Raw genomic sequence first — 27,921 nt, 5'->3', positions numbered from 1 at the left:
GCTTGGGAACCTCCATGTGCTGCAAGTGCGGCCCTAAAAATAAAAAAAAAAAAAAAAAAATTCTATGGGTTTTAAAATGGCAAAACGTGGTCTATTTTGGAAATACCTAATTCTTTTATGAAATTTACTTTTAATCCAACATAACCATCTGTTGAGAATAAATTTCAATCTCTCGCTGATAATGAATGCTGCATGCTGCTTCAATAAAATTTAGAGGAGAGCAAAGAGCAAACTTCATTAACTTCACGGCAGGAATACAAATATCTCAAAAAGTCCAAAACACTTAAGTTTTATTGAAAACAATAAAATACAGAAACACCAGATTCTCATTTTAAAGTAAAATTGACAGCATCTTCCAGAACCTTCCTAGTACTCTACCATTCTTATTACTATTAAAAAACAAAACCAAGTTCCAGATCCAAAATAATTAATGAACCTGTTGGTAAACATTCTTTGCATGGTTCTAGCTCCCACCATAGATATTTTTTAAAAATTTTACATTTGCACCTTTTCAAGAATGAGTAGCAATTTTTATTTGATTAGTATTTGTGAGAACTGGACTTACTTTCTTCATATTAATTAAAAAAAAAATAATGCAACCACACACGCCCTACTCAAACTCAGAGAAAATATACATTTGTTCATTAAAGCTCACCTGTTCAGATAATTTTCTCTTCACACATTAGCGTAAGTAAGCCAATGTTTGATCCATGCTGCAAAAGCTGTACAAAATGAAAAGAATTCCCTAGGGAAACTTTAAGGCAAAAGCAAAAGCCTTACTTTACAAAGGAAAAACAAAGCAGAGGCATGAGGACTATGGAAACGGCTCAGATGAATAAGCACCACAAGGATGAAGAAGACGATTTTTATACAAACATATGCAAGATAAAGTTTAAAAAAGAGCACTGAACATCCATTTTTCCTGCAGAAATAATGATCAAGTCATACAATATGACTCCTGAAACAACTTCCACTTGGATGTTAACAGAATCTTACTAGTTCTCACCTATATTCACCAGTGGTATCAAGAGCCTTGTTTCAAAGCTCTTCTTTCCTCCTGTTCATTGTACAGACCTTGATCTGAGGCCTGTCCAACAATCCCTATAGAAGACAATATCAGTGTGTATGGGTCCTTCTTTGGAAAACTGTCACCTCCCCTTCTCCAGAACACTGGGGCTAACTCCAAATTCCAGGCAGTTATTTCATGTTTCTTAGCTGAACCAGAACAAACTTTTTTAGCATAGAGATTTCTTTAAGGCTACAAACTTTACAGTTGGTCCCATTAAACAATGACCTAAAGGCAGGAGTTTTTTAAACGGCATGAATCAAACACTTGCACATTTCAACAGAATACAGTTTACATTCATCTCTAAATCTGAGATTAAGAAACTATTAGCTGGTTTCCAACTGGTTTCAATACTGGTTTGAAGTTTGAATAATTTTACTGTGTAGGTATTAAATATTTTGTTTAAATATTAAACATTAAATCTTTTCCTGACTGTCCAGACAGAAATAGAGAAAGCAGGAACAATAGGTAGAGGAAACAGTCCAATTAACAGACTTGTGACTTCCACACCAACTGTAAGAAGAGGGATTTCGGCATGGGTTTCAAAATTGCCTCTAACTGGCTCCTAAAAAGTCACCTCCACTTGGCATAAATCATTTCTTATACACAAGGTGTCTGATATCTACAAAGACAAAAGAAACCCAGTAAAACAAAACAAAGAGAACTGGGGTGGTCTCTGCTGTACGATAAAAGGGCCAGTATATTTAATAAGTTATGGTGGATATCCTACAGCACTAAAGGAACTCATTTTACTTTATACTACCAGGTCCTTGCCACGCAGAAGAGCTCTTCCTGAGAAATAAAGTTTCAATCCTGGTTCCCCTCAGAGGACACCCTGAGCCTGGGGAAGTTCCTCAAGACAAAGACTTCTGCTAGCAGGAAGCTAGTCTCTACTTTTAGGCTTTCGCACAATACCTGAAGCACCAGGCAAATTGGCTAAAACTGTTAATCTCCAGGTCACTCACTGTATGCTCTCAGTTAATTATGCAGTCACTGTTTTGTAAATTAATATTAAAAAACTCAACTTGCTATATAGGCACAACCTTTTTTTAACTACAGAAGTTACATGCTGGGCTTGGCTGAAACAGCACTTCTTCAGGATTACCTAAGGGATGGTTCTCCCAGAGCCAATTTGCACGTGTTAACTCACAATCTTTTAACATACCACCCAGTTATTAAGTTGTAAACATTACTGAATAGGTGGGCTTATCAATTATGCAAGGGAATCCAAGGAGCAACAGTAGCACAAGGCAAAAAAGCCTCCAAGGAAAAACCTTTTCTTTGTATTTTCATTGCATTTTCAGAGGCAGAGGTGAGCCACAACCTACTGGTTATTTAATTCAATATAGTTACACTGAATTGACAACTAATATGCAAGTTTCAGAGCCTCTGTTAAATTTCCCAGCAACAAGCTTAAGCTACTGTCTTCTTCCTTCCTCTCCCCAGTCACATACAGTCAGTCTCCACTGCAGAGAGCTCATATCTAAATATGAAGCTGTCAGGTACGCTTGTAGCAGGAGGAACATCCTTCTTCCCTTTTCTTTTTTTGCACCCACACCCAAAGGTTCTCAGGTCAGGGATTGAAACCACACTGCTGCAGTGACAATGCCAGATCCTTTATCTGATGCGCCACAAGGGAATCCTTCTTTCTTAATGCATCTTTTTCAACTCAAGTATCTGAATATTCTCCAAATATCTGAATGATTTAGACAATACGACAGATAACTTAAGCTACTTTTACACATACAGCTTCTATACCTGACTTTGCAGAATGTGATCTCATATTCCTTTAATAAGACCCCTAGAAAACTGCTTTTCCCTTGAGACAAGTTTCCTTTGCAAAAAGTTGAATTCAAGAAATGGCTACCCAAAATGAGTCCCACCCCAAAATACAGGTGGAGATATTACACCCGTTTCAAAACCTTCAAGTCCCTACACTACATAAGCAGGCTCATGACTGAACACATGGGCCTTCTAAGTTTCACCAACTTAAGGGTTGAAACTGGTTTCTAGAGTTCCATCTCTTCTTCTGTGCAAGCAGCTGTCTCCAAACTATTGTAAACAGGCAACCCTGTTTGCCGAGGTTCCACAAACAGTTCCGTTCTTTGAGGGAAGGCAGTGCCGGCAGCTGCATGCTTAGTTTGGCTCTCTCCTGTGTAGTTCTTAGCATCAGATGATGGCTTTGGCTTATCGGAAAGGAGTTCAGGGAGAGGTTTCCAGAGCACAAGCTCCATGGAAGGACGGCTCCTAAGACATTAAAATATAGATTTTTGTCAATAATTTTACAACATGAAAATAAAAGATACGTTGAAAAACTAATGTTTGCTATCTAACACTAGAGTTAAGAATTGATGGCACCAAAACAGGAGCTTTATGAGAATCCAAATAAATCTTTAGAAGGCCACTCCAGTACACAAAATTTTAAAAGTTCTGTATGTCTTTTCAACCAAACCAACTGGTTGTACTGATGCTGTGATCTGAATATAAATATTCAGTGTGAGAAATAGGAGCCCATGATTTAACTTAATTTTTTCTTAAATTGTGGTTAATTTTAGCACATGTGTGCTACTATCTTGTACTAAACCATTATAAATGAAACACTGGCCAAACACCCTAAAAATATCTCAGTTCGGCTTATACTTAGTATAGCTATGAAGTATAACACTTTTTGCAGTAAGCCATTATCTGTGCCTATCCCCTACCCTCCCCACCAAGTGATAGTTTGATGGTTTCTGGGACCCAAGGGCAAGTAAGGCAAAATAAAACACAAACAATGAAGAACACCTTTCCCACCACCCCTAACCCCTCAAAAGCTAGCTTCTGGAAAACTATCAAGAACAGAAAGTGCTATGTTTTAGGCTGGAGGGCAACGTGACCTGCTGACTCTTGGCTAAACTATTTACCCACCCTCAGGGATGGGTAGTTAATTATAAGCTCACACTAGGAGGCTAATGCAAAGTCCCTGTGAGGGGCAGCTGAACCCACTGTATCTAAAGGTTATGATGCCTCATTTACCTGGCATCAGTGGGCCTGGTATCCTAAGAATTTTCAGGTGTTCCCACTGTGGCTCAAGAGTAATAAACCCGACTAGTATCCATGAGGATGCGGGTTCCATCCCTGGCCCTGCTCAGTGGGTTAAGGATCCGGCACTGCCTTGAGCTGCGGTGTAGGTCGAAGACAAGGAATGGATCCTGAGTTGCTGTGGATGTGGCACAGGCCAGCAGCTGCAGCTCTGATTCGACCTTTAGCCTGGGAACTTCCATATGTCGTGGGCACAGCCCTTAAAAAAAAAAAAAAAAAAAAAAGACAAGAATCTGAGTTTTAGATTCTGGCTTTTGTGACATCTTTTTTTAAATGCTAGGAGACTTTTTGTTTTGTTTCCTAGGTCTTAATGGTGGTCACAGATAACTTAGAGAGCCAGATAAACAGGACATTTTGAAATATGGTACCCACATCCTATCTCAGGAATTTAGGAGAATGGGCTCTTTCTTGCCAATCCTCACATTACCAAATGTTAGACTATCAGTTCATTCCAAGACTTCAAAACAATCCAGGGGTAAGTAGGCAAGACAGCCACTCCTGCATTCTTCTAACTCTTACCTGCACAGAGAATCTGCTCACCCCAGTGAATTAAGAAAGGGTCTCCAGGAGTTCCTGTTGTGGCTCAGTGGTAACAAACTTGAACTACTATCCATGAGGATGTGGGTTTGATCCCTGGCCTCACTCAGTGGGTTAAGGATCCAACGTTGCTGGGAGCATTGGCGTAGGTTGAAGACGTGGCTTGGATCTGGCATGGCTGTGTTGTAGGCCTGCTGCTATAGCTCCGATTCAACCCTTAGCCTGGGAATTTCCATATGCTGCGGGTGTGGCCCTAAAAAGCAAAAAAGAAGGGTCTCCAATTTTGGATTTCCCTCCAAGATCATAACTGAACAGAAACCAAAACTTACATGGACTCAATCATTTTCTTTGTAAAGACTTCATCAAATTCCCTCTTCAAACCTGTTTTCATGGTATCAGAAAGGACAAGGCTGGGGAGATGGTTTATATTTCTGTCAGCTTCAACTTCTTCATCTTCGTCAATTATTCTAAAGAAAGGCAGAGGCATGCCACAGGGCAGCCAAAAAGAAAGAAAGAAAAAAAAAGGTACAGGCAGAAAAGAAAAAGTATTAGTCACGCTATTAAATACTCTATTAATTGGACAAAAATTTTTAAAAAAATTTTTTTGTCTTTTTGCCATTTCTTAGGCCACTCCTGCAGCATATGGAGGTTCCCAGGCTGGGGATCTAATTGGAGCTGTAGCCACCAGCCTACGCCAGAGCCATAGCAACTCGGGATCTGAGCCACGTCTGCGACCTACACCACAGCTCACGGCAATGCCGGATCCTTAACCCACTGAGCAAGGCCAGGGATTGAACCTGTAACCTCATGGTTCCTAGTCGGATTCATTAACCACTGAGCCATGACGGGAACTCTGAATTGGACAAAATTTTTAAAAAATAAAAAAGGATAAAAGCAACAGGAGCTAAAGCAAAAGATCAAGATGAGACTATACCTGGGAGAAAGAAGTATATATGAAAGAGACATTCAACATTTAATGAAAAAGTTCTACATTAGAGGCAAATTTGAACAATGTGTCCCTAAAAACCTTCATAAACCAAAAATATTCAGATAGTAAGTGAAAATATTTAGTACAGTTCTATGAGAAGAGTTTAACATTTAAAGCATATACCTTGAGATTCCTGATTTTTATATAAAGTCTGATAGGCTGAGTAAGGATCAAGGCATCATCAAATGACAAATTAAGAGTAGCTGGAAAGAGTAGAGATGTTACAAAAGATCAGCAACAAGCCAAAGAGCCAATAAATGCTGTCCATTTACCTGTCCTCAATTTCCTGAAGCCTCCTTCGGGCAACTTCACACTGTGGTTCTCCTGTTGTCTGATCCATTTCTTCACAAATAACATCTAATATACCAGGTGCAGAAAGGCCACTAGAGCAAGGATTTACTCCATGACCCTCTATATTCTGATGTGCACAAAGAATCCAGTCATTAGGACTAGCACAGAGCCCTGCTTCAGTCAACCTTTTCTTTCTCACTGGGCAACTGAAATTTTTAAAAAAAATTAATAAAAATCTTGACCAATATAAATGAAATGTTTATCATCCCCATCTCTTATCAAATTCTTCTATCAAAAACGCTCTAATTTTTACCCCCCCTTCAGGGCTGCATCCATAGCATATGGAGGTTCCCCAGCTAGGGGTCAAATTGGAGCTACAACTGACAGTCTACACCACAGCCTCAGCAATGCAGGATCCAAGCCGTGTCTGCAACCTACACCACAGCTCATGGCAATGCCAGATCCTTAACCCACTGAGCGAGGCTAGGGATTGAACCTGTAACCTCATGGTTCCTAGTCGGATTCGTTTCCGCTGTGCCAGGATGGGAACTCCAAAACTCTTAATTTTTAACAGTATGTGATTGCAAGATGGAAAACCATGTATTTTCTTTTCTGTCATTCTCGAAGCTTCCCTGAGATGTTTCCCTTACTGATACTTGTCAAATTAGGTTGCACCTGCAAGATTTTGCCTTTTCAGGTCAGAAGTGCTCAATGTGGTAACTTGAAATCATTCCTACTTATTCAGCTCTGGAAAGGTTTGATGGGAGGTAAAGAAACCAAAAATTACAAAGCAGCAATTCAGTTCCAGCCATACTTTTTTCATACAGCTGCTGTTCCATCACACCAGTCATATGAGGTGGTAGTCTGCAGGCATCAAATATTCCCTCATCAGGTCTGTAGCAAGTATTACACAGATGTACTACATGCAAATGATACTGCTGATTTCTTCTCCCAAAAATGTCAAGGGCTGTCATTTGCTCTTGGGGTTCCTGACTTATAATAGGGTGCACTTTTCCCCCACACTGCAACATAAACTAACTTCCTATAAGATTTTATATTTCACTGAGACTTTAGAATTCATCAAATCCAATAGCTCTGTTTTGCAGATGTGGAAACTAGGACCTAAAAAATTAAAGCGCCCTTTCCAAGGTGTCATGTTTAGGCTGAGCTGTGTTTTGGGTACCAGACCCCAGAGGTAACCCCTGAATCCTACCTCTACATCATGTTCACTAAAACCTCCTGCTTTATCAGGGAAGTGCAACAGCTCAAGCTCTTACCACAAACTAGTATCTACAAGCACTACAACAATGCTAAGAGTTTAACTGAAAGCTTTCCTGAAACAAGTTAAATAGACAACCTGCCCTGCTCTACTTAGATATTTAGACTGAAAGTACTTTATTGCCTGGGCAACTGCAAGTGCAATCCAGAGACCAGAATCTGCAACCAAAAGATTCATTAATGGTCCCCACAGCTTCTGACTCTAAACTCAGAGTCAAAAGGAACAGTATGTATTTTAAAGGGAGAAGTTTCTATTTCATGTTAAACTATGAAAATCAACATTAAAGTCTCTGGCAATACAAAGTCTGACAAGTTAATAACGCTCTCTTGAATGTAGATTTTTGATTGGAATGAACTATGAAATGTTTAGTTTGTAATTAATCTTAATTCATAAGGAAGTATTAAGAATGTCTACCCATACATTAAATACTTCTGTAATGTTAGTTCAAATATGTGATGATTTATTTATTTATTTATTTATTTAGTCTTTTTGCTATTTCTTTGGGCCGCTCCCGCGGCATATGGAGGTTCCCAGGCTAGGGGTCGAATCGGAGCTGTAGCCACCGGCCTACGCCAGAGACACAGCAACGCGGGATCCGAGCCGCGTCTGCAACCTACACCACAGCTCAAGGCAACGCCGGATCATTAACCCACTGAGCAAGGGCAGGGACCGAACCTGCAACCTCATGGTTCCTAGTCGGATTCGTTAACCACTGCGCCATGACGGGAACTCCCCAAATATGTGATGATTTAGAAAGCAGAAGTTATACACATAAGAAATCACCTAAGAAAAAGGAGAATAAATCTAGAAGGAATAGGTAACTTCCTAGCATAGCTAAAAATTCAACTATTAAACATAACTGAGTATCAGAGTTGGATTCTAATCTCTGATCTCCAATATAATTTGGGCTATTTCATGTCTCTAGGTCCACTTGGCAAATAATTAGAGATCAATGATTACGTCTCAAGGAAAATGTGACATAAAAGACTTTAAAGTTCTGGAGTTTCTGTCATGGCTCAGCGGAAACAAATCCGATAGTATCCATGAGGTTGCAGGTTTGATCCCCAGCTTTGCTCAACGGTTTAAGAATCCTCTGTTGATGTGAGCTGTAGTGTAGGTTGCAGAAGTGGCTTGGATTCTGCATTGCTGTGGCTGTGGTGTAGGCCGGCAGCTGTAGCTCCAAATAGACCCCTAGCCTGGGAGCCTCATAGGCCACAGGTTTGGCCCTAAAAAGCAAAAAAAAAAAAAAAAAAAAAAAAAAAGACTTTAAAGTTTTGATGAGAACTTTGGAAGCAGCAAGTGGGCAGTACCCCTCAGGCATCTGACATCCAACTGTCCAGTCCCTTATCCTCCCAGGCCTCTATCTCTCCATCTGTAAATTAAATATGGTTAACTTTTAAAGTCAATTGTTTTTATACTTCAATCTTTTTATTTATGACATTGGAACCCTTTATTCAATAATCTCTTATAGGGAACCCCAAAAGATAAAAGCAAAGAGGTCCCTGTTTAAAACAGCAATCTCAAGGCAATAAAAGACAAAAATATTGTCTCCTCCAGAGGTTTGTCGTTTTTTTGGTTTTTTGTTTTTTTTTTCTTTTTAGGGTTGCATTCTAAGCATATGGAAGTTCCCAGGCTTGGGGTTGAATTGGAACTGCAGCTGCTGGCCTACCCCACAGTTACAGCAACGCAGGATCTGAGCCAAATTTGCAGCCTGCACCACAGCTCACGGCAATGCCAGATCCTTAACCCACAGAGCAAGACCAGGGATTGAAGCCGCATCCTCATGGATACTAGTCGGGTTCGTTACTGCTGAGCCACAAAAGCAACTCCCTAGAGGTTTTTTTTTTAAACTAAGGCAACTTTCGAATCTAATATCTCATTAGTCTATGTATCAACCAGGTGAGAAAATCCAGTTTCTGCTGGCAAAAGAAAAAAAAAATCATACACAAAGCTAAAAGACAAACAACAAATCTGGGGAAAACACAACATACATAATAAACTGTCTTAAAGTTAGCAAGAAAAAAATCAATAAACCAGTAAGCCAATAAAAAATTTACAGAAACATGAAAAATTTACACAAAATCGAATACAAATGGCTTAAAGGAAAAGATGTTCAACATTGCATATAACTTACAAAATACAAATTACTACAGTGATCTACTTTATGTAATCATAAAATCCCTACACTCCTTAAAGTACATACAATTTAATAGTTACGAAACAAAAATCCATGAAAATATTCAAAATATAGACTGTTACCAGGATCGAAAACGGTACTCTATTCCCTTCTCTCAATAGGCAAATACCATCTTTTAGGTAATCACTTCATTTAAAAAAAAATACATACATGTATGTAGATGTATGCAACCTTATACGGTTTTTAGTTTTGCCTGCTTTGAACCTAAGGAATTATACTGTATACATATACATTCTTTTTTTTCTTTTTCTTTTTGATATTTCTTGAGCCGCTCCCTCGGCATATGGAGATTCCCAGGCTAGAGGTCGAATCAGAGCTGTAGCCATCAGCCTACACCAGAGCCACAGAAACTTGGGATCCGAGCCGCGTCTGCAACCTACACCACAGCTCACAGCAATGCCGCATCCTTAACCCACTGAGTAAGGCCAGGGATCAAACCCACAACCTCATGGTTCCTAGTCGGATTTGTTAACCACTGTGCCACGATGGGAACCGCTACATATACATTCTTGTAAAGTTTCTTTTGCTCCTGCTTTGCTTATAAGACACCTCTATGTTGACAGGTGAGGTTTTTTTTTTTTTTTTTTTTTTTTTTGGTCTTTTTGCCTTTTCTAGGGACGCACCCATGGTACATGGAGGTTCCCAGGCTAGGGGTCTAATTGGAGCTGTAGCTGCTGGCCTACGGTGCAACCACAGCAACTCAGGATCCAAGCTGGGTCTGTGACACACCACAGCTCACAGCAACACTGGATCCTTAACGCACTGAGCAAGGCCAGGGATCGAACCAGAAACCTCATGGTTACTAGTAGGATTCGTTAACCACTGGCCCACAATGGGAACTCTGGGACATTCCAATTTTGAACTCATGAATAAGGGTGCTATGAACTTTCTTGTGTCTCCTGATGAGAACAGCTGGGTAAATAGGTACGTATGCATGCCTTCAACTCATTAGCTAACACAAAATTGTTTCCCAAAGAGTATCAATTTATATTCTCATCCACAGTGTTTGAAGAGTTCCTGGTGCTCTGTAACCCTCCAATACCAGTGGTAGATAGAGTACTATGCCACTGTGCTTTTTTTTTTTTTTTTTAAGCAAGCAAAGTCTTTATTAAAGAAAAGCAAATAGCTCCCAGGGCAGCTGGGAGGCGGGAGACGAGTCCCCTTCTCTATTGTCCTAGAGGGATTTTTATCTCTCAAAGGTGGGAGAGGTACCAACATGGGGTCCAGAAAGATGTGGTTTTCTCTCATTTTCCCACTGTGCTTTTAAGAGGCATTTCCCTACAGAATGATGAGGTTGAACATCTTTCCATTTGATCAGTTATTTGGATATCCTCTTTGAGGAAGTCTCTTACTCTTAAATTAGACTGCCTATGAGGAGTTCCCATTGTGGCGCAGCAGAAACAAATCCGACTAGGAACCATGAGGTTGCAGATTCAATCCCTGGCCTTGCACAGTGGGTTAAGGATCTGACGTTGCTGTGGCCCTGGCATAGGCAGCAGCAACAGCTCCGATTAGACCCCTAGCCTGGGAGCCTCCATATGCTGCAGGTGAGAACCTGAAAACACAAAGGAAAAAAAAAATTTAGACTGCCTATGACATGCAATTTTTACCTAACAGCTAAGTGGTGATCAAAAAGTTTGAAAATACAGTTCTGGTGAGAAGATGGAGAAACAGCCATACCCACTGATAAAAGGCCTAAGGCCTATACACTGACAACAACTCTTCTTCAAAATTCAAAACGCATAGGCTTTAAAATCCAACAATTAAATTCCTTTATCTACTTGCAAATATATACAAAGAACTTAAAAAGAATGATAGTCCTTTGCTGTACAACAAAAACTGACACACTGTAAATCAAATATACTTTAATAAAAAAATGACAGGCATGGTAGATCTGTTAGTAATAACAAAAGGTTCCAATTAATTTAGAAATCCAACACTAGCTGACTGCTTAATGACCTATACCTAGCCTTACAATAGAATTCAACTTTTGAAAAAGTTAGGTAGAACTCTATGTGCCCCAGGAGAGTAAAATGAAAAGACCAACGCGTTGCAATGTGAATAGTATCGGGCTACAAATCTAAAAAACCAGAAGTATACAGTTATAAACTTGTTTATACTATCTTCCTTAGGAGAAATAGGAAACAGGTAACAAATGTAACCTCTGGGTAGAACTGGGAGCAAAGAGTTTTAAGACTTTTCAATATGTAGCTTTCTGTGAATTCTTTTACTCTGTGCATGTAATAATATTCACATGGCTCAAAATTCAAAATTACAATTGCCCAAGAGTGAAAAGTTTACCTCTGACCTGCTTAGCTCCCTTCTCTAAAAGGCGACTCGTTATTATTTCCCTGAGCCTCTTTTCACAGACACCTAATATTTCAACTCACTTAAAACAAGCAGTTGTGGACAGAAAATAGGTTAAATTAAGTGACCATTAAGTGAATAAAAAGGCACCTGAAACTTACTCATCATCCTCCTCCTCCTCTCGCTTGTGTTTCTTTCTACAGTGATCAGAAACACTGCTGAAACAAACAAAAATCAAGTCAGATGAGAAATTTATTAGATCTACTCTACCTCCGATATCCTGCCCAGCCCAAACCTATCAGCTGTCCCCTTCCTTGCCGAGGGGGATGGAAGTGCCGGTAACAAGGTCAGTCAGGTATAAATGCTGGGTGGTCCTGACATGCATAGAAACTGCAATCTAAACTTCTCATTTGGTCGAAACCGTGGGAGATTTATCTGGGGCATAACAACGCATTCGAGACAAGGACTGTGCTAAGCACTTTATAATCTCACTAGGAGGACCCATTTCTGTCCCAAGTTGGGGATGAAGAAACTCAGTGTCCGAGAGGCGCCGAAAGGTTACCAGTAGCCGCGGCCGCCCCGCGGTCCGACCCAGGCTCGGGTCGGCCCGGGTTCCCATCTCCGCTCTCCCTGGGCGAACTCGGGACTTTCTCCTCACTCACCGAGGCACAGGCAGCCCGAGGTCCGAGCCGGACGCCCGCGCTGTGCGACCTCAGGCGACTTACGGTAACGGACTCTGGGGCTCACTCTCTGCCTCAGCAACCTGGGACGGAGAAGACCCCGCCGAGGGTCGTGGGGAGTGTCAACGAGCCCGCGCCTGCCCGCCCGCCGGGCTCCTCACCGTCCGCGCGCCGCGCTCCCGCCGGGGCTGCTCGGGGCAGCGCGGGGTCCCGGCCGCGGGGTCAGCTCGGCGCCGTCCGCCCCCGGCGGGAAGGCCCGGCCGGGGAAGGCCGGCGGCGGCTGCAGGAAGTCCGAGCCGCCGCTCAGGGGGAGGCCGCTGAAGGGCCGGCCAAGCGCGGCCATGGCCGGGGAGATGAGGAAGCTGCGTCCGCGGCCCCGACCGCCCACGTCCCCAGGCCCGGCGCTGCGGCCACAGCTACTGCCGTGAGGCGCCCGCCTCCGAGCCCGCTCCAGACCCCACGTCACTCCTTCTAGAACCCTCCACCCCGGACCGCCCAGGGGCAGGCCGGGATTTGTTGTGTGCAGAAGGCTGCCACCGCGAGGGCTGCCGGGACTTGCAGTCCGTACATACCACAGGCAAGATGGCCGCCTCGGCCTAGTTACCCAGGAGTCCAGGGTGACACTGGCCAACCTGGAGTAAGACCTGGGTTCGAATCATTGCTGTGCAAGTTAGGGAACCTCTGAACCTCAGGTATCGCATCAGTAAAACCCAAAAATAGTAGTATCAACGTTCATAAGGCTGATAGGAGAAGTAAATGAATGAAAACATCTAGAGCCCTTCAAACACTCCCTGGCATCTGGTACACATTTAAAATGAGCTGCTAATTCCTTCTGTTTCAACATAAATGAAGTTGGTAATGCCTTAGAAGGAACAGGGTGGAGGATCAGAGAACACCTCAGAGCGCTTGTGAGAGATCCTGGCAAGCCTTACAATCTGGGTCCAGGACTTGCCAGAGGGGCCATCCGAGTTGGTCATCTCAACCACTAATCACACCCATTTCCCCCATCTCAGGAAGCGGCACCAGCACGGTCATCTAATCTGAGTTCCTTAAACCAAAATCAATGCCCCTCAGCCAAAGACCACCAAGAATACACCTACATTTGAACAAAAGGTGGATTTATTGAGATAAGGCAGTGAGAGAGGGTGCCAGGAACAAGGTATTGGGAAAGGAGTCTCACTGGATTTGGGTGTGTCATAGGCGATTTGGGAGAGGGCTCCAGGAAGCAGGGCTCTGCTGTACGGGTATTTAGGCAATCTTTTCTAGAAGGTGGGAGGAATGAAGGGAGGCTAAATGTATAACTGGTAAAGAAACAGCAGTCCTTCCTATTAGCCAAGATGGGAGATGTTTGGTCACTTTTGTGGTTTGGACAATGTTCACATTTTTGTCTGTGTTCAGACCTGATTACAAAGTGGTCTTGTTTTTATCTTGATCCATTATCTTAGTGCTGGTTTGATGCGGATGTTCTGTGAAATTATTTAACATGAAACACCAGGGTTCACCTGATATTACAGGCCAGTTTCATCTGTCAGAAGATTTTTTTCTCTTTCTAATTAAAACCCTAAGCATCATCATTGACACCTGTATTTTTTGTTTGTATTTAATCAGTGAGTAAGGCCTTTACTTGTGAAATGCCTACAGATTTCTCTTCATTTCTCTCCATATCCATCATTTTTGTCCTGATAGTAAGAGGAAAAAAAAAAAATGAATGAAACCCTTTGCCTAATGTAATATGATGGATTCAGTTTTAAGTTTTCTTAGTGGCATTTACAATCCAGTTTTGCTTCCCTAAGGTAATATCCTACTTACCTAAACTAGGTATGAAAAATATTCTCCTGGGCCAACTCATTCCAAACCTGAAAAAACAAACAAAAAACCAAGAGGCCAAAAGAAGCAACCTATACCAACAGGAGGCATTTACTAAGCACTTCTTATGAACCAGGCACTGTGCTAAGGGCACTAATTCATGTCAGCTCCACTAAAATTCTGTATTATGGTATTAATATCACCACTTTGCAGAGTAAGAGGTAAGATTCAGAGAGGTGAAAGATCAATCACAAGGTCTCACTGTTAGTAATGATGGTTCTGGGAAGATTTGACTGATTCCAAAGCCAGGAATATCATCACTGCTTTCCACAAGCACATAGGAACTTTTTTTCCTGTTGAGCATCCCCAAAATGCATATTCAAGGGAACGACCATGCATTAGTCAGGGCCCTGCAGAAAAACAGAGCCAATGGGAGACACAGTTTATTATAGGAATTGACTCATGTGGTTATGAAAGCCAGGCTGTTCCACCATCTGCCATCTGCATCTAGAGTACCAGAAAGCCAGTGATGTGATTCAGCCTAAGCCTGAAGGCTTGCCAGTAGGGAGCTGATGATGTAAGTCCCTAACTGAGTATGAAAGCCTGAGCAACAGCTCCAAGGGTGGAAGATGGATGTCTCGGTTCAAGCAGAAACAGCCAATATGCCCTTCCTCTGCCTTTTTTCTTTTCTTCTTTCTTTCTTTTCTTTTTTTGGCTGCACCTATGGCATGTGGAGGTGTATGGGCCAGAGATTAAACCCGTGCCACAGCAGCGACCCAAGCTGATGCAGTGACATCACTGGGTTCTTAACCTGCTGCACTGCAAGGGAATTCCCTTCCTCCAACATTTTGTTATATCAGAGTCCTCAATAGTTTGGATGATGCCCACCCACCTCGGAGGGCCATCTGCGTTACTCAGGTTCCTAATTCAAATTCTAATCTCTTCCAGAAACATCCTCAGAGATACACCCAGAAAAAATGTTAACCAGATATCTAGGCATCATTTAGCCTAGTCAAGTTGACACATAAAGTTAACCATCATAATCCCTAAGGAATTAATGCTCCTGTTAAAAAAAGGGCAAGACTGTAGTTGTCAAGGGCAAATCAAAAGCTTTATGTTCAGGTGTTACCAATGACATTCCAAATAGGTGAGCCCCTTCTCAAAATCAGCATGTGTTCTCAGATCATAAAAGTTTTGGTGTCTTATTGGCTACAGACATGGAAAAAAATGTGCGTATGAAGATAAAAAGGGATGTAAGATGTAATTAGGAAATACCGTGTTAGGGCATAGGAGTTTTTCATGACTCCCATGACTCCAGAATCATGTTTTGTTTTTGTTTTTGGCTATGCCCAAGGGATACAGAAGTTCCCAGCCCATGATTGAACCCATGCCACAGCAGTGACCCAAGCCACACCAGTGACAATGCTGGATTCTTAACCCATTGAGCCAGCAGGGAACTCCCCAGAATCATATTTTATCTGTAAATGCTTTAAAAGGTATCTCTAACAAATATATATATATATATATATATATATATTATATATATATATATAATATATATATAAAAACCATGACTGCAATGCTATTATGACACCTAGCAGAGTTAATAATAATTCTTTAAAATCAGGTAATCAATATTCACATTTTCTCAAGTGTTCCCAAATCTCTTTTTTCAGTTGGTCTGATGGCATCATGATTCAAAATTTCATTAGGTTTGTATGTCTTTCTCCCTTTTTTTTTCTTTTCAGCTGCACCTGTGCCGTATGGAAGTTCCTGGTCCAGGGATCAAACCCTCAGAGACAACATAGGATACTTAACCCACTGTGCCCCAGCAGGAACTCCAGGTTTGCCTGTCTCTTGAGTTTCCTTTAGCCTAGGTCCTCTGTTGGCTTTTTTTTGTTGTTGTTAATAATTTGTCAACTAACTGCGTCACCTAGCATTGTCCTGGTGAGCATGGATGGTGGTGATGGGGCATCTTCATATGGTTTCTCTGGTTGACATCAACAAGGGAGCCTGGAGCAGAAGAGGAGGGACGTGGCAGCTACCACAACCTGCTTGGTAAGCACAGTCCCAGTGGGTGACAGCTTCCTCGTTCAAGCTATTAGGACTTTTCAGGAGAACTGGGATACCATTGCCACCATGACTGCAGCAGTTCCATTTGCTCTGGCCTGCTGGAGCCTCCTAGCTGGCCTCCCTGCTCCACTCTCCTATTTGTCCTCCCTGGTAACAACTTTCTTATTTTGCATTCAAACTGACCTCTCCAGCATATTAAATGTTTGTGGTGCTTTTGGAGGCAGAGGAGGGGGAGGAACTATAGATTGCAGGCAAAGATAAGTGGGCCTACTTGAAACTCTTGGAGTACCCCGTAGAATGTATTCTGCCAAGGGTAGGCTTGAAAACAGGACATGAAAGATTTTCACATGACTCTTTGGGGTTAACATCAATGAAAATGCCCACAATGTTCCTCGGTTTCCTTGGCACCAGGACTGGGGCAGAATAAATAGGCTGTGGGTCTGGGCAGTGAAGCATCACACTTGTTTGCACAAGGAACATTGGAGGGGTTCCTGTACACTTTCTTAGCTATTCATTATATGTTCTTCTCACAGTTCTGATGTGTTTTCAAAAAATAAAACTGGGTTTATGTATAAAGTTTTATCCAGAGATATTTTCCCCTGCAATACACTGTGACGTGACCCACAATTTTCTTTATATTATTTCTGCATAGACACCGAGATAGAATGTGTGTTTTGGCATTGGTAAACCCCTGGGCGGGTGTGCTCCTCTCTCATCACCATACACACTCTTGGATGACAAGGGGATTTAATCAAAGGCAGCTCCTACAAGTGCTTAAGCTGTCTTTCACTTTTCTGAACTCTAGAAGTTCTACTCATTGAGATGATCAATGTTAAAATAAGTTTTCCATTAATAAGATGAGTGATGTTTAAGATATGTGGACTAATTAGAATTACTTTAGGGGGTGTCTTCATCCTTACGATAATAAGATATAAACATCTAGTGAGACTTTCACACTCCTGTACTCAAGATAGCATTCCAGCTTTGATTCTTAAATGCTCCTGTGTCCTATAGTGGTCGGGAGGCTCCTTGATCATACCCTGCCACTGGAATACTTTTTTTTTTTTTTTGGCTGCACCCACAGCATATGGAAGTTCCCAGGCCAGGGACTAAACCCAGGTCATAGTAGAGACCCAAGCTGCTGCAATGCAAACACCGGATCCTTAATCTGCTGTGCAACAAGGGAACTTCTTGGAATGTCTTTTTATTTGCCTCAGCTGAACCTTTTGTGTAAGGTGTTTTGTGGGAAACAAAGAGGAACAGAGCTGGGACTTGGAGATTCTAGAATAAGTTGTATGGCTATTTCATGCCTGCTTGCTAAATGTCCTTAGTGGTGGAAGAATTCTGTATGAAACTTGCTTTCATTCAAACCTAGTAGAAGCAAAGGGTGAAAAAAGAAACCCCAGAGGAAATTAGGAAATGCTTTGAGATAAATGAAAACAAAAATACAATATACCAAGACATATAGGATTCAGTAAAAGCAATGCTTAGAGGGAAATTTATAGCTATTAACGTATATTTAGAAAAGAAGAAAGATCTCAAATCAATAAACTAAACTTCTGCCTTAAGAAACTAGAAAAGGAAAAACAAACTAAATACAAAGCAAGCAGAAGGGAGGAAATAATAAAGGTTAGAGCAGAAATAAATGAAGTAAAGAGTAGAAAAAATAGAGAATAGTCAATAAACCACAAGTTGATTCTTTGAAAAGATTAACACATAGACAAACTGAAAAACCTTTAGCTAGACTATCCAAGAAACAGATAGCAAAGACTTAAATTACTAAAATTAGGAATGAAAGAGGGAATTATAAGGGAAAAACATAAGCAAATGCCAACAAATTAAATAATTTAGGTGAAATGGATACATTCATAGAAAGACAAATTAACAAAAGTGACTCGAGGGGTTCCTGCTGTGGCACAATGGGTTAAGAATCTGATTTCAGGAGTTCCCATTGTGGTGCGGTGGAAACAAATCTGACTAGTATCCATGAGGATTTGAGTTTGATCCCTGGCCTCTCTCAGTGGGTTAAGGATCTAGTGTTGCTGTGGCTGTGGTGTAGGCCAGCAGCTACAGCTCCCATTCAGTCCCTAGCCTGGGAACTTCCATATGCTATAGGTGCAGCCCTAAAAAGCAGGTCACTGTAGAGGCATGGTTCAATCAATCCCTGGCCAGGAAACTTCCATATGCTATGGGTGTGGCCATAAAAAAGTGAAAGAAAACTGATTTTAGAAGAAATAGAAATTCTGAATAGACTTATAATAAAAGACTGAATTAGTAAATAACAATCTTCCCACAAAGAAAAGACCAGGTCCATGTGGCTTCACCAGTGAAATCTACTGAATATTTAAAGAAAACTGGACACCAATCCTTCATAAACTCTTCTAGAAAATAGAAGGGAAATTTCCCAATCCATTTTATCAGGCTAGCATTACCTAGATAACTGAATCAGATGCTAACTGAATAATATTACTCACTGACCAGCTTTATAAGGATTGTGTCATTAGCCACTGTAGTAGCTTCACTTCAACACAAACAGAAAGAAGTCCAGGGCAGATATCTGGAATAAGGCCCTGGGGAGCCTGGCAGAATAGGCTTTCAGATAGATATTTTCAGGAGAAAAATTTAAGACCCAAACCCTTGCATCTTCCTGTATTTGAAAAAGCATTAAAATCATCAACTAAGATATCTGTTCCTATTTTTAAATAGTAAAATATTTAAATTAAAAAATTAAGAGTTCTCTGGTGGCCTAGTGGTTAAGGATCCAGTTTTGTTACTGTTGTGGCTTAGGTCTCCACTGTGGCTCAGGTTCAAACCCTGGCCTGGGAATTTTTGCATGCTGTGGGTGCAGCCAAAAAAAATTTTTTTTAAAGATCAATTGTTTTCTGGAGTTTCCACGGTAGCTCAGCAGCAGTGAACCCGACTAGTATCCATGAGGTTGTGGGTTCGATCCCTGGCCTCACTCAGTGGGTTAAGGATCCGGCATTTCTGTGAGCTGCAGTATAGGTCACAGAGGCGGTTCGGATCTGACATTGCTGTGGCTGTGGCGTAGGCCAGCTGTAGCTCCAATTCAACCCCTAGCCTGTGAACTTCCATATGCCACAGGTGAGGCCCTTAAAAAAATTGTTTTCTATACATTAGCAACAAAGAATTTGAAAACAAAATTAAAAAAATAATTCCATTTACAAGAGCATCAGAAAGAATAAAATACTTAGGAATAACTCTAATAAAATAAGCACATGGCTTTTATACTGAAATGATAAAACATAGTTGAAAGAAATTAAATATGATCTAAATAAATGAAGAGAATGCTTATGTTCATGGATCAGAAGCCTTATATCATTGTTTTAATATTGAATACTCCCCACATTGATCTACAGACTCAGCAATCCTTATGAAAATTCTAGATGAATTTTTCTTTTTTTCAGATATTGACAAACTGATTATAAAATTATTACAGAAATGGAAGGGTTGCATAATAAAAAAGCTTGTCTCTGGTTCCTGGAGGGATATTCTAAATCTTTGGAATTTCTCTCTTTCTGTTTTTTTGGCCACACTTGTTCCTGGGCCAATAATTGAACCATTGTCACAGTTGTAGCCTGTGCCACAGCTGCAGCAACACTGGATCCTTAAGCTGCTGTGGCGCAAGGAACTTCCTAAATCCCCGTAATTTCTTGAATGATAAGTGTATGTGTTATTCATGAGCTCCCTGGATCACTCCTGAGTTCATGCCAATGAATGAGGCGGAGGGGGCTGGTCACCAAAAAGACAAAGGATGTGGTTAGAAGATTGGGGCTCTGAGCCAGCCCCGCCCCGAGGGGAAGGAGGGAGACAGAAGGTTGAATTCAACCATATGGCCAATGATTAGATCAATAATATTTACATGATAAAAATCCCGTAGAAACTCTGGACAGCAAAGCTCATTGAAGCTTCCTGGTAGATGAAAACACTGATGGTGCTGGGAGGGTGATGTGCCCTGACCCCATGGGGAGAGGGCATGGAAACTTCTCTCAGGACCCTCTAGAACTTGTACTATGTCTCTTCATTTGTATCCTTTATAATCCAACTGTAATCATACACATAATTTTTTCCTGAGTTCTATGAAACATTCTGGTGGATTGTTGAACCTAAGAGGGGTCATGGGAACCTCCTGGATTTGTGGCTAGTCTGTCATAAGTGTAGCTAACCTGGGGACTCCACGTGAGGCTGGCATCTGAAATAAGGGCAGTTTTGTTGGACCTAATCCTGTGACCTTAAACTGGTGGAATCTGATGCTAACTGTAGGCAGTTAGTGTCAGAATTACACTGAAGTATTGCCTTGGTGTCGGAATAGAAGGGGACCCAGAAAACCAAACAATCTTAAATTAGAAAAACATTCAGAGTTCTGAACTCCTGCCTTGGCATTTTACAGTGTGATAACTCTGCTCACACCCAGAGTCTGAACATTCAGATAAGGACCTGAATTTGGGATGCTCACTGTCACGTTCCCACTTTGCTTTTCCTAGGGTGCCTTTGAAACTAACCACTTAAGAGTTAAGCTTGTAAAAAGTTAGTGGCCTTTGCCCCAACTCTCTTATAAGTAATAGGTTCTTGCTACTCTGCTCTCTACCTCCTGCTCACCCCTGGCCTGGGACCCAGGACTACCCTTCCCCCAGTTCCCCCAGGTATAGACCATCCCCCTTTCTGTGATCTATAAGTAAAAATTCTTGTGGCTTTACTTCCTTTGTGTGGATATACTGAAACTACCTTCAATCAAAATGATCCTCTGAGTTTCTCTTCCCCATAGTGGGAGCTTAGATGCTGAAGGACTTGAGGACCCTGTGTGGGTGGCTTGTGCCCTCTCATCAGCAGGTCATAATCTGCATATTCTTGTTTCAATACACCAGCTCCAGCTTTTCAACACACTTTCCAATTTCAAAACAGTGTGGTACTGGCAGAAGGATAGATCTATAGATCTACAGAAGAGAATTCAGAAATACACTACATTTATTTATTTATTTATTTTCATGGCAGCACCTACGGCATATGGAAGTTCTTGGGGGTAGGGGCTGAATTGAAACCGCAGCTGATGCCTAGGGCACAGTCACAGAAGTGCTAGATCTGAGCTGCATCTGAGACCTTTGATGCACCTTGCTGCAATGCTGGAGCCTTAACCCACTGAGAGAGGCCGGGGATCAAACCCACATTCTCACAGAGATAATATCTGGTCCTTAACCCACTGAGCCAAAGCTTGAACTCCAGAAATATACTACATTTATGAACAATTGTTTTTCAACAAGGGTGCCAAGGCAATTCAATGGGAAGTAGGGAAAGACTTTTCAACAAATTATGTTGGGACAATTGGATAGTCACTTGCAAAAGAATGAGGGTGGACCATGCTTCACACCATATATAAAAACTAACTCGAGTTCCTGCTGTGGTGCAGTGGGGTCGGTGGCATCTCTGGAGCACTGGAACACAGGTCCAAACTCCTAGTCCGGCAGAGTGGGTTAAGGATCTGGAGCTGCCGCAGCTGGGGTATAGATTGAAACGGTGGCTTAGTTCTGATTCCTGGCCCAGGAACTCCATATGCCACAGGGCAGCCAAAAAAAAAAAAAAAAAAAAAAAAAAGCCTAACTCAAAATGGATTATTCACCTAAATGTAGGAGCTAAAAATATATAACTCTTAGAATAAAATACATATTTGTAAGTATCTGTGACCTCAGGGTAGGTAATGGATTCTTAGCTATGACACCAAGGGGATAAGTAGTAAAAGGGAAGATGGATAAGTTTGGCTTCATCAAAATTTTAAAAAATATGGTTCAAATGATATTATCAAGAAAGTGAAAAGACAATTCACAAAAATGGGAGAAAATATCTGGAAATCATGTATCCAATAAGGGACTTGTATCCAGAATATATAAAAAAATTCTTACAACTCAACAATAAAAAGACAACCCAGTTTTAAAATGGGCAAAGGATGTGAACAGACATTTTTTCAAGTAAGATTTACAAATGGCTAGTAAGCACATGAAAAGATGTTCAGCATCATTAGTCAGAAATGCAAACCAAGATGACAAACCACTTTATACCTACTAGGATGGCTAAAATTAAAGAGACACAAGGAGGAGTTCCTGTTGTGGCGCAGCAGAAATGAATCTGACCAGGAGCCATGAGTTTGCGGGTTCTATTCCTGGCCTTGCTCAGTGGGTTAAGGATCCAGAGTTGCCGTGACCTGTGGTCACCACTCGGATATGGTGTTGCTGTGGCTGTGGCGGGCAGCGGTGACTCCGATTGGACCCCTAGCCAGGAAACCTCCATATGCAGCGGGTGCAGCCCTGGAAAAGAAAAAAGACAAAAAAAAAAAAAAAAAAAAAAAGACAAAAAAAAGAAAAAGACAGGGAGTTACCTGGTGGCTCAGCCAGTTAAAGATCCAGCTGTGGCTCTGGCTACTCCTGTGGAGTGAGTTTGATTTCTGGCCAGTGAGGGCACAGCCAAAAAAAAAAAAAACAACAAAAAACAAACACCCCCCCCCAAAACAACAAAACAAACAATAACAAGTGTTTGCAAGAGTATGGAGAAATTGGAGTTCCCATCGTGACACAGCGGAAACGAATCTGGCTAGGAACTGTGAGGTTGCAGGTTTGATCCCTGGTCTCGCTCAGTGGGTTAAGGATTTGGCATTGCCGTGAGCTGTGGTGTAGGTCACAGATGAGGCTCAGATTATGAGTCACTGTGGCTGTGGCATAAGCTGGTGGCTACAGCTCCTATTGGACCCCTAGCCTGGGAACCTCCATATGCCATGGGTGCAGCCCTAAAAGACCAAAAAAAAAAAAAAAAAAAAAAAAAGAAAAGAAAAAAGAAAAAAAAAAAGGAGTATGGAAATTGGAAACTTCATACACTGTTGGTGAGATTGTGACTGGTACAACCACTTTGAGAAACAGTTTGGTAGATCCTCAACAGATTAAATATAGGTTTACTATATGAGCCAGAATTTCTACTCCTAGGCATATACCCAAGAAAAATGAAAATGTATGTCCACATAAAAACATATACATTTAGGCTAAGTGAAAGATGCCAGTCACAAAAGATCACTTACCTATTTATATGAAATGTCCAGACTAGGCAAATCTATATATAGGATTAGTGTTTGCCTAGAGCAGAGGGTGAGCAGGGGAAGGAGAAGATGGAGAGTGAATCCTCATGGATACAAGATTTAATGATTGAGGCTGGTGCTGTGGTTACCCATGTTTTACAAATGAGAAAACTGAAACCTGGGGAACTTAACTGCTCAAGGTCAAACAGTAAGAAGAACTACCAGATAGGAAACTCAGCTCTGCCTGATTCTATGAAATCTGCAGTATCACAAATATAAGGTGTAACCTAACCTCTGCTTTCTTCCTTAGTCTGCTGGGTGAATGCTGTCTTATTTTTTCCTTCCTGCTCTCCCACCTCCTCCTCCACAAAGCCTATCTTGCCTTCCCTTTCTCCCCAGCTGACTTGGCTGTTTCTTAGTTGGCCCTTCCAGGGGCCCCAGCAGCCCCAGGGAAATTTCCTATTAAAATCCCAATTCCAGCTTCTCTTGAAAAAATCCAGAGATTGTCAACACAGTGTCTGAATCGCTACATAGCAGCCGTGACTGGAGTCCAGTAACATCTCCTGGCTCTCCCCAATTCCTTGAGGCCCTCACCCCTCTCTGATGTATCTGCTCCCACCACCATCACTGTGTTTCTTGTCTGGAGCCCTTGCCCCTCTGTATGCTGACTCATTTCTGAGTCTACCCTGCCTCCTGACTGAGACCCCCAGAAAGGAAAAGATGTTGTCTTCCCTTTATTTTCTCATCTGGCCATTTTTGCTGTAACCAACATGTCCCCCAAAGTGACAGAACCAAAGGAATTCTTTGTCAAAGCAAAGCTATGGGTCTGAGTTTGCTGCAGCCTTTGTCACTTGCCACTGAACACACTAGGTGGCATGACTGCTTTCTCTCTGGTGGCGGCAACAGAGACAGGAAAAAGCCCTATAGCAATGGAGGTGCTTTTCTTCCTGATTTTAGATTTCTTGTTATATAATTCCCTCAACTCTGAGAGGACCACCCCTTGGCTTTTGTGCAGAAAAGTTAACACAGCAGCCCTGAGATCTCGCAGACTTAGAAAGGCCTGCTTATAAGTTGGCCCTTGGCTGGTGTCTGGGAACTTGGATTTGGACTTTCCCTGTTCTCAGAACTGATAGGAGTGGCCCACTGGGACCTAAATTATATAAACAGTATAGTTTATACTGAATTCCTTTTGCTGTAATAAATCACAGCCACGAGTAGGATTATATACCGAGTCCTGTGGGTTCTTGAACCTAGAGGTGGTCTTGGGGACCCCGACACAGCTTATCTCTGCTTGTTCCAATCCCACTCCCCCTCTTCCCTGAAGACTTCTTCCTTGGTTACCATGCCTTGGAGCGAACCTTCCCAATGCCTGGTAAAACTGTATGCACAGACTTTGGAACAGGGACTTGGATCAAATTCTGCTTCTGCTTGGCACAGTTCCAGGCCTGGTAAATGCCCCTTCTTGTAAAGGTTGTTTAATCTGCTCGGCTGGTTCAGCCTCTCAAAGAGCCCAGGCCTGACAGACAGACTTGGGTTTGAATCCCAGCTCTTGGCTCTCTTACCTTCTGGGAGGTTGTTTCTTCATCTACAGATGAAAATAGATGTAAAATAGGTGGAATTGGGACTAATTTGATGGGATCATACATAGCACTGCACATAGTGCCTGGGAACTTTTATCATTGTTTTGTTTACTGGTGTAAAAATCCTCTCCCCAAGCAGACCTGAAGCCTCTCACTGTTCCCTGTCTCTCTCTCAGGTTAGAGCATTGTTTTACACAAAGTGGGTGCTTGAAACTTTGTTGAAAGAATATTAACTCTGCAGTGAAAGACATAAATAACGTTGTTGCAAAAAATAAAAACAACAGAGGTCATTCCCATTAAAAAAATATCACATTTGAGTGCTTATGTGCCATGCACTGTGCTTAACTTGCATAAGTAAGTGCTTACAATTTGCATAAGTAATTTACTCCATTTAACCCTCACAACAGCCCTGTGAGTATGATAAGATTATTATTAACACCATTTTAAAGATGAGGAAATGAAGCTTCACACAATCATGTACTCACAGCAAATTAGTGGTGGAGCTGGGATTCAAACCCAGGTGTATGAGTCTGCACAGGTGGCTATAACAAAATACCATAGACTGGATGGCTTAAACAGCAGAAATTAATTTACTTACAGTCTGGAGGCTGGAAGTTCAAGATCCAGGTGCCATCAGGATCAGTTTCAGTATCTGGTGGGGAGTTTTCCTGGTTTGTAGATGGTTGGTGTCTCCCTGGCTTTCTCACAGGGCCTTTCCCCAGTGCATGAATGTAGGAAGACTGGACAAGGAAGCTCTTCAGTGTCTTTTCTTCTAAGAATCCTACCAGATCACAGGTTCACTTTTACCACCTCTTTTATCCATAATTATTTCCTTAGAGGTACCATCTCCATATACAGTTAGACAGGAGGTTAGGGCTTCAACATAATGATTTTTTTTGGGGGGTGGCATATTTAGTTTGTAACACAGGCCTGTCTGACACCAGATCAGACAGTCACACATTAGTCAAAACCTCTCATTTGTTCTGACACCATATTAGGAACAATGGGAGGTGGGAAGGTGGGTGCTTTATTTCCTTCACTTGGTCAGAAACTTTAATCCAAATAGGGCTGATAACCTTTCAGAGGTCAAGAAACATCCCTTCCACGGGGTTTCATCAGGGTACACTTGAAAGGGTTCCTAGATTTAGAAGTCCAGCTAAAACGTGTAGTTCAGACTGAAAGGGGAAGAATTTGGAAGAGAGAGAGAAAAACAAGTAATCTCAGTGACTCAGGAACCGTGTCTCAGAAATAGTCTTTTTTATTTATTCCCCAAATGCCACTTGCCATTGAACACACTAGGTGGCATAACTGCTTTCTCTCTGTCTGGTGGCGGCCACAGAGACAGGAAAAAGCCCTGTAGCACCAGAGATGCTTTTCTCCCTGATTTTAGATTTCTTGTTATATAATTCCCTCAACTCTGAGAGGACCACCCCTTGGCTTCTGTGGGGGTGGTTTGCTGGGAGGCCCAGTGGCCTTTCCAGCTGCTGGCAACAGGTAAGGGAAAGTTTCTTTGAAGTTCTTCCAAAGATGTTGTTTGAAGCAAATTCGTTGATCTTCTTTTTGTGGTCAGATTGTTTTGATCTTGGTCATTGTTCTGAAGGAATGAAGACTGTCTACAGAAGTATTTCAAACTCTTCTTTTACTTCCTCCTTTGCAGAAGCACCCAATCTAATCAGGGTATTTGGTTGCTTTATAATTATTTACTTAAAGGACTCGCTGTGTGTGTTCAGACAAGTAACTCATTCTCCTTGTAAACTGAGGGAGGTTGTAGATTGTACTGATATATCCAAGTACCATTAAGCCACACAGCTGCTGTGGATAATTTGCCTCTAGAAGATCCATGAATCCTAAAATGTTAACTGAGTATCACTGGGTCAGGATTCACAAGATATAAATTCTTAGATGATGACGAGGGAGGATGTAAAGGAATTGCAGCTCTAAGCTCTAGGAGTGGTATTTAAAACTTGGTTCAGAACCCGGCTTTTTTTCACTTATAAATAAACAAGCAATACCCTCAAAGTTTGAGTGTTGTTTCTCAGAATTTTTAAATTGGAACTTTCTATTTTAATATTCCTTGATCCAGAGACTTAAAATAATTTTTTTTTCCCTTCTTCTAGAAATGAGTCAAGAACTTAAACTGAATCTCCAAAGATCCAAAAGAGGAAGGGAAGCTTCTTCGGATAAGAGAGTGTCAGCTGTCCAGAGAGATATTAAAAGTACTCCACTCCCCCGAGTTGGAGCTGAAAATGTGATTAGTGTTTAACACTAGGCTGATTTTTGATAATATTATCTATATTTCATGTAGATAAAATGAATTTATCTTCTGTGTTTAAGTGAAGAGCAAAGAGAACCTTGGGCAGCTTTGTTCTTTTTAGATAGAAAACTAAAGGACACTATCATGGGGACTGAGTATCTATTTGTGAAGGTCATGCCATTGGAAAGAAGATATGGCTCCAGGGCAGAGAGCGGCATACCCATTCAAATCTAGCCCACTGCCTGTTCTGTAAATAATGTGGTACAATGGCAGAGTTGAGTAGTTGCAACAGAGGCAGTGGGGCCCATAAAGCCTAAAATATTAACTATTTGGCCCTCTGCAGAAAAAGTTTGCCACCTCCTTTCCCCTTGAGGGCCTCCTTTTGGCCCCATTCCCACCCCCTTATGGCCTAGATGGGGCACATGTGGCACAGTGTCCCATGAAGAACCTGACCACTTGAGGAGTTCCCTGGTGGCCTAGAGGCTAAGGATCTGGCATTGACACTGTTGTGGCAAAGGTTTAATTGCTGGTCTGGGAAATTCTTCATGCTGTGGGTACAGCCAGAAAAAAGAACTAACCAATCCCTGGCTGGGCTGTTCTTCCCCTCACATGACAAGCTCTGCCATCCACTAATGCTTGAGCCACAGGTTTAATTAAGATGGTAAGAGTGGCAGAAGCATATCTATTTTCAATCAGCAGAGGCCAGAAAA

At 41.7% G+C, this 27,921-nt stretch overlaps 1 protein-coding gene across 3 annotated transcripts; it reads right to left on the bottom strand.

The window, feature by feature from the left end:
• CCDC117 (coiled-coil domain containing 117) lies at positions 264-12,926 on the bottom strand. 3 transcript variants are annotated; one of them, XM_021074024.1, is made up of 5 exons: positions 12,588-12,917; positions 11,908-11,964; positions 5,945-6,169; positions 5,014-5,151; positions 264-3,313 (listed from the first exon to the last, which is right to left on the bottom strand). In XM_021074024.1, exons 1-5 carry the CDS (start codon positions 12,767-12,769, stop codon positions 3,076-3,078), a joined length of 840 nt encoding a protein of 279 aa, XP_020929683.1. In that variant the 5' UTR covers positions 12,770-12,917; the 3' UTR covers positions 264-3,075. The 3 variants fall into 3 exon arrangements, with proteins under 3 accessions (XP_020929683.1, XP_020929684.1, XP_020929685.1); XM_021074025.1 differs by having other exon boundaries at positions 11,908-11,961; XM_021074026.1 differs by lacking the exon at positions 5,014-5,151 and having other exon boundaries at positions 274-3,313; positions 12,588-12,926.

Source organism: Sus scrofa, chromosome 14 (assembly GCF_000003025.6).
Source record: "Sus scrofa isolate TJ Tabasco breed Duroc chromosome 14, Sscrofa11.1, whole genome shotgun sequence".
NCBI classification, from domain to species: Eukaryota; Metazoa; Chordata; class Mammalia; order Artiodactyla; family Suidae; genus Sus; species Sus scrofa.
The sequence above is the reverse complement of the archived record's forward strand: the minus strand, read 5'-3'. Positions and strand labels throughout refer to the sequence as shown.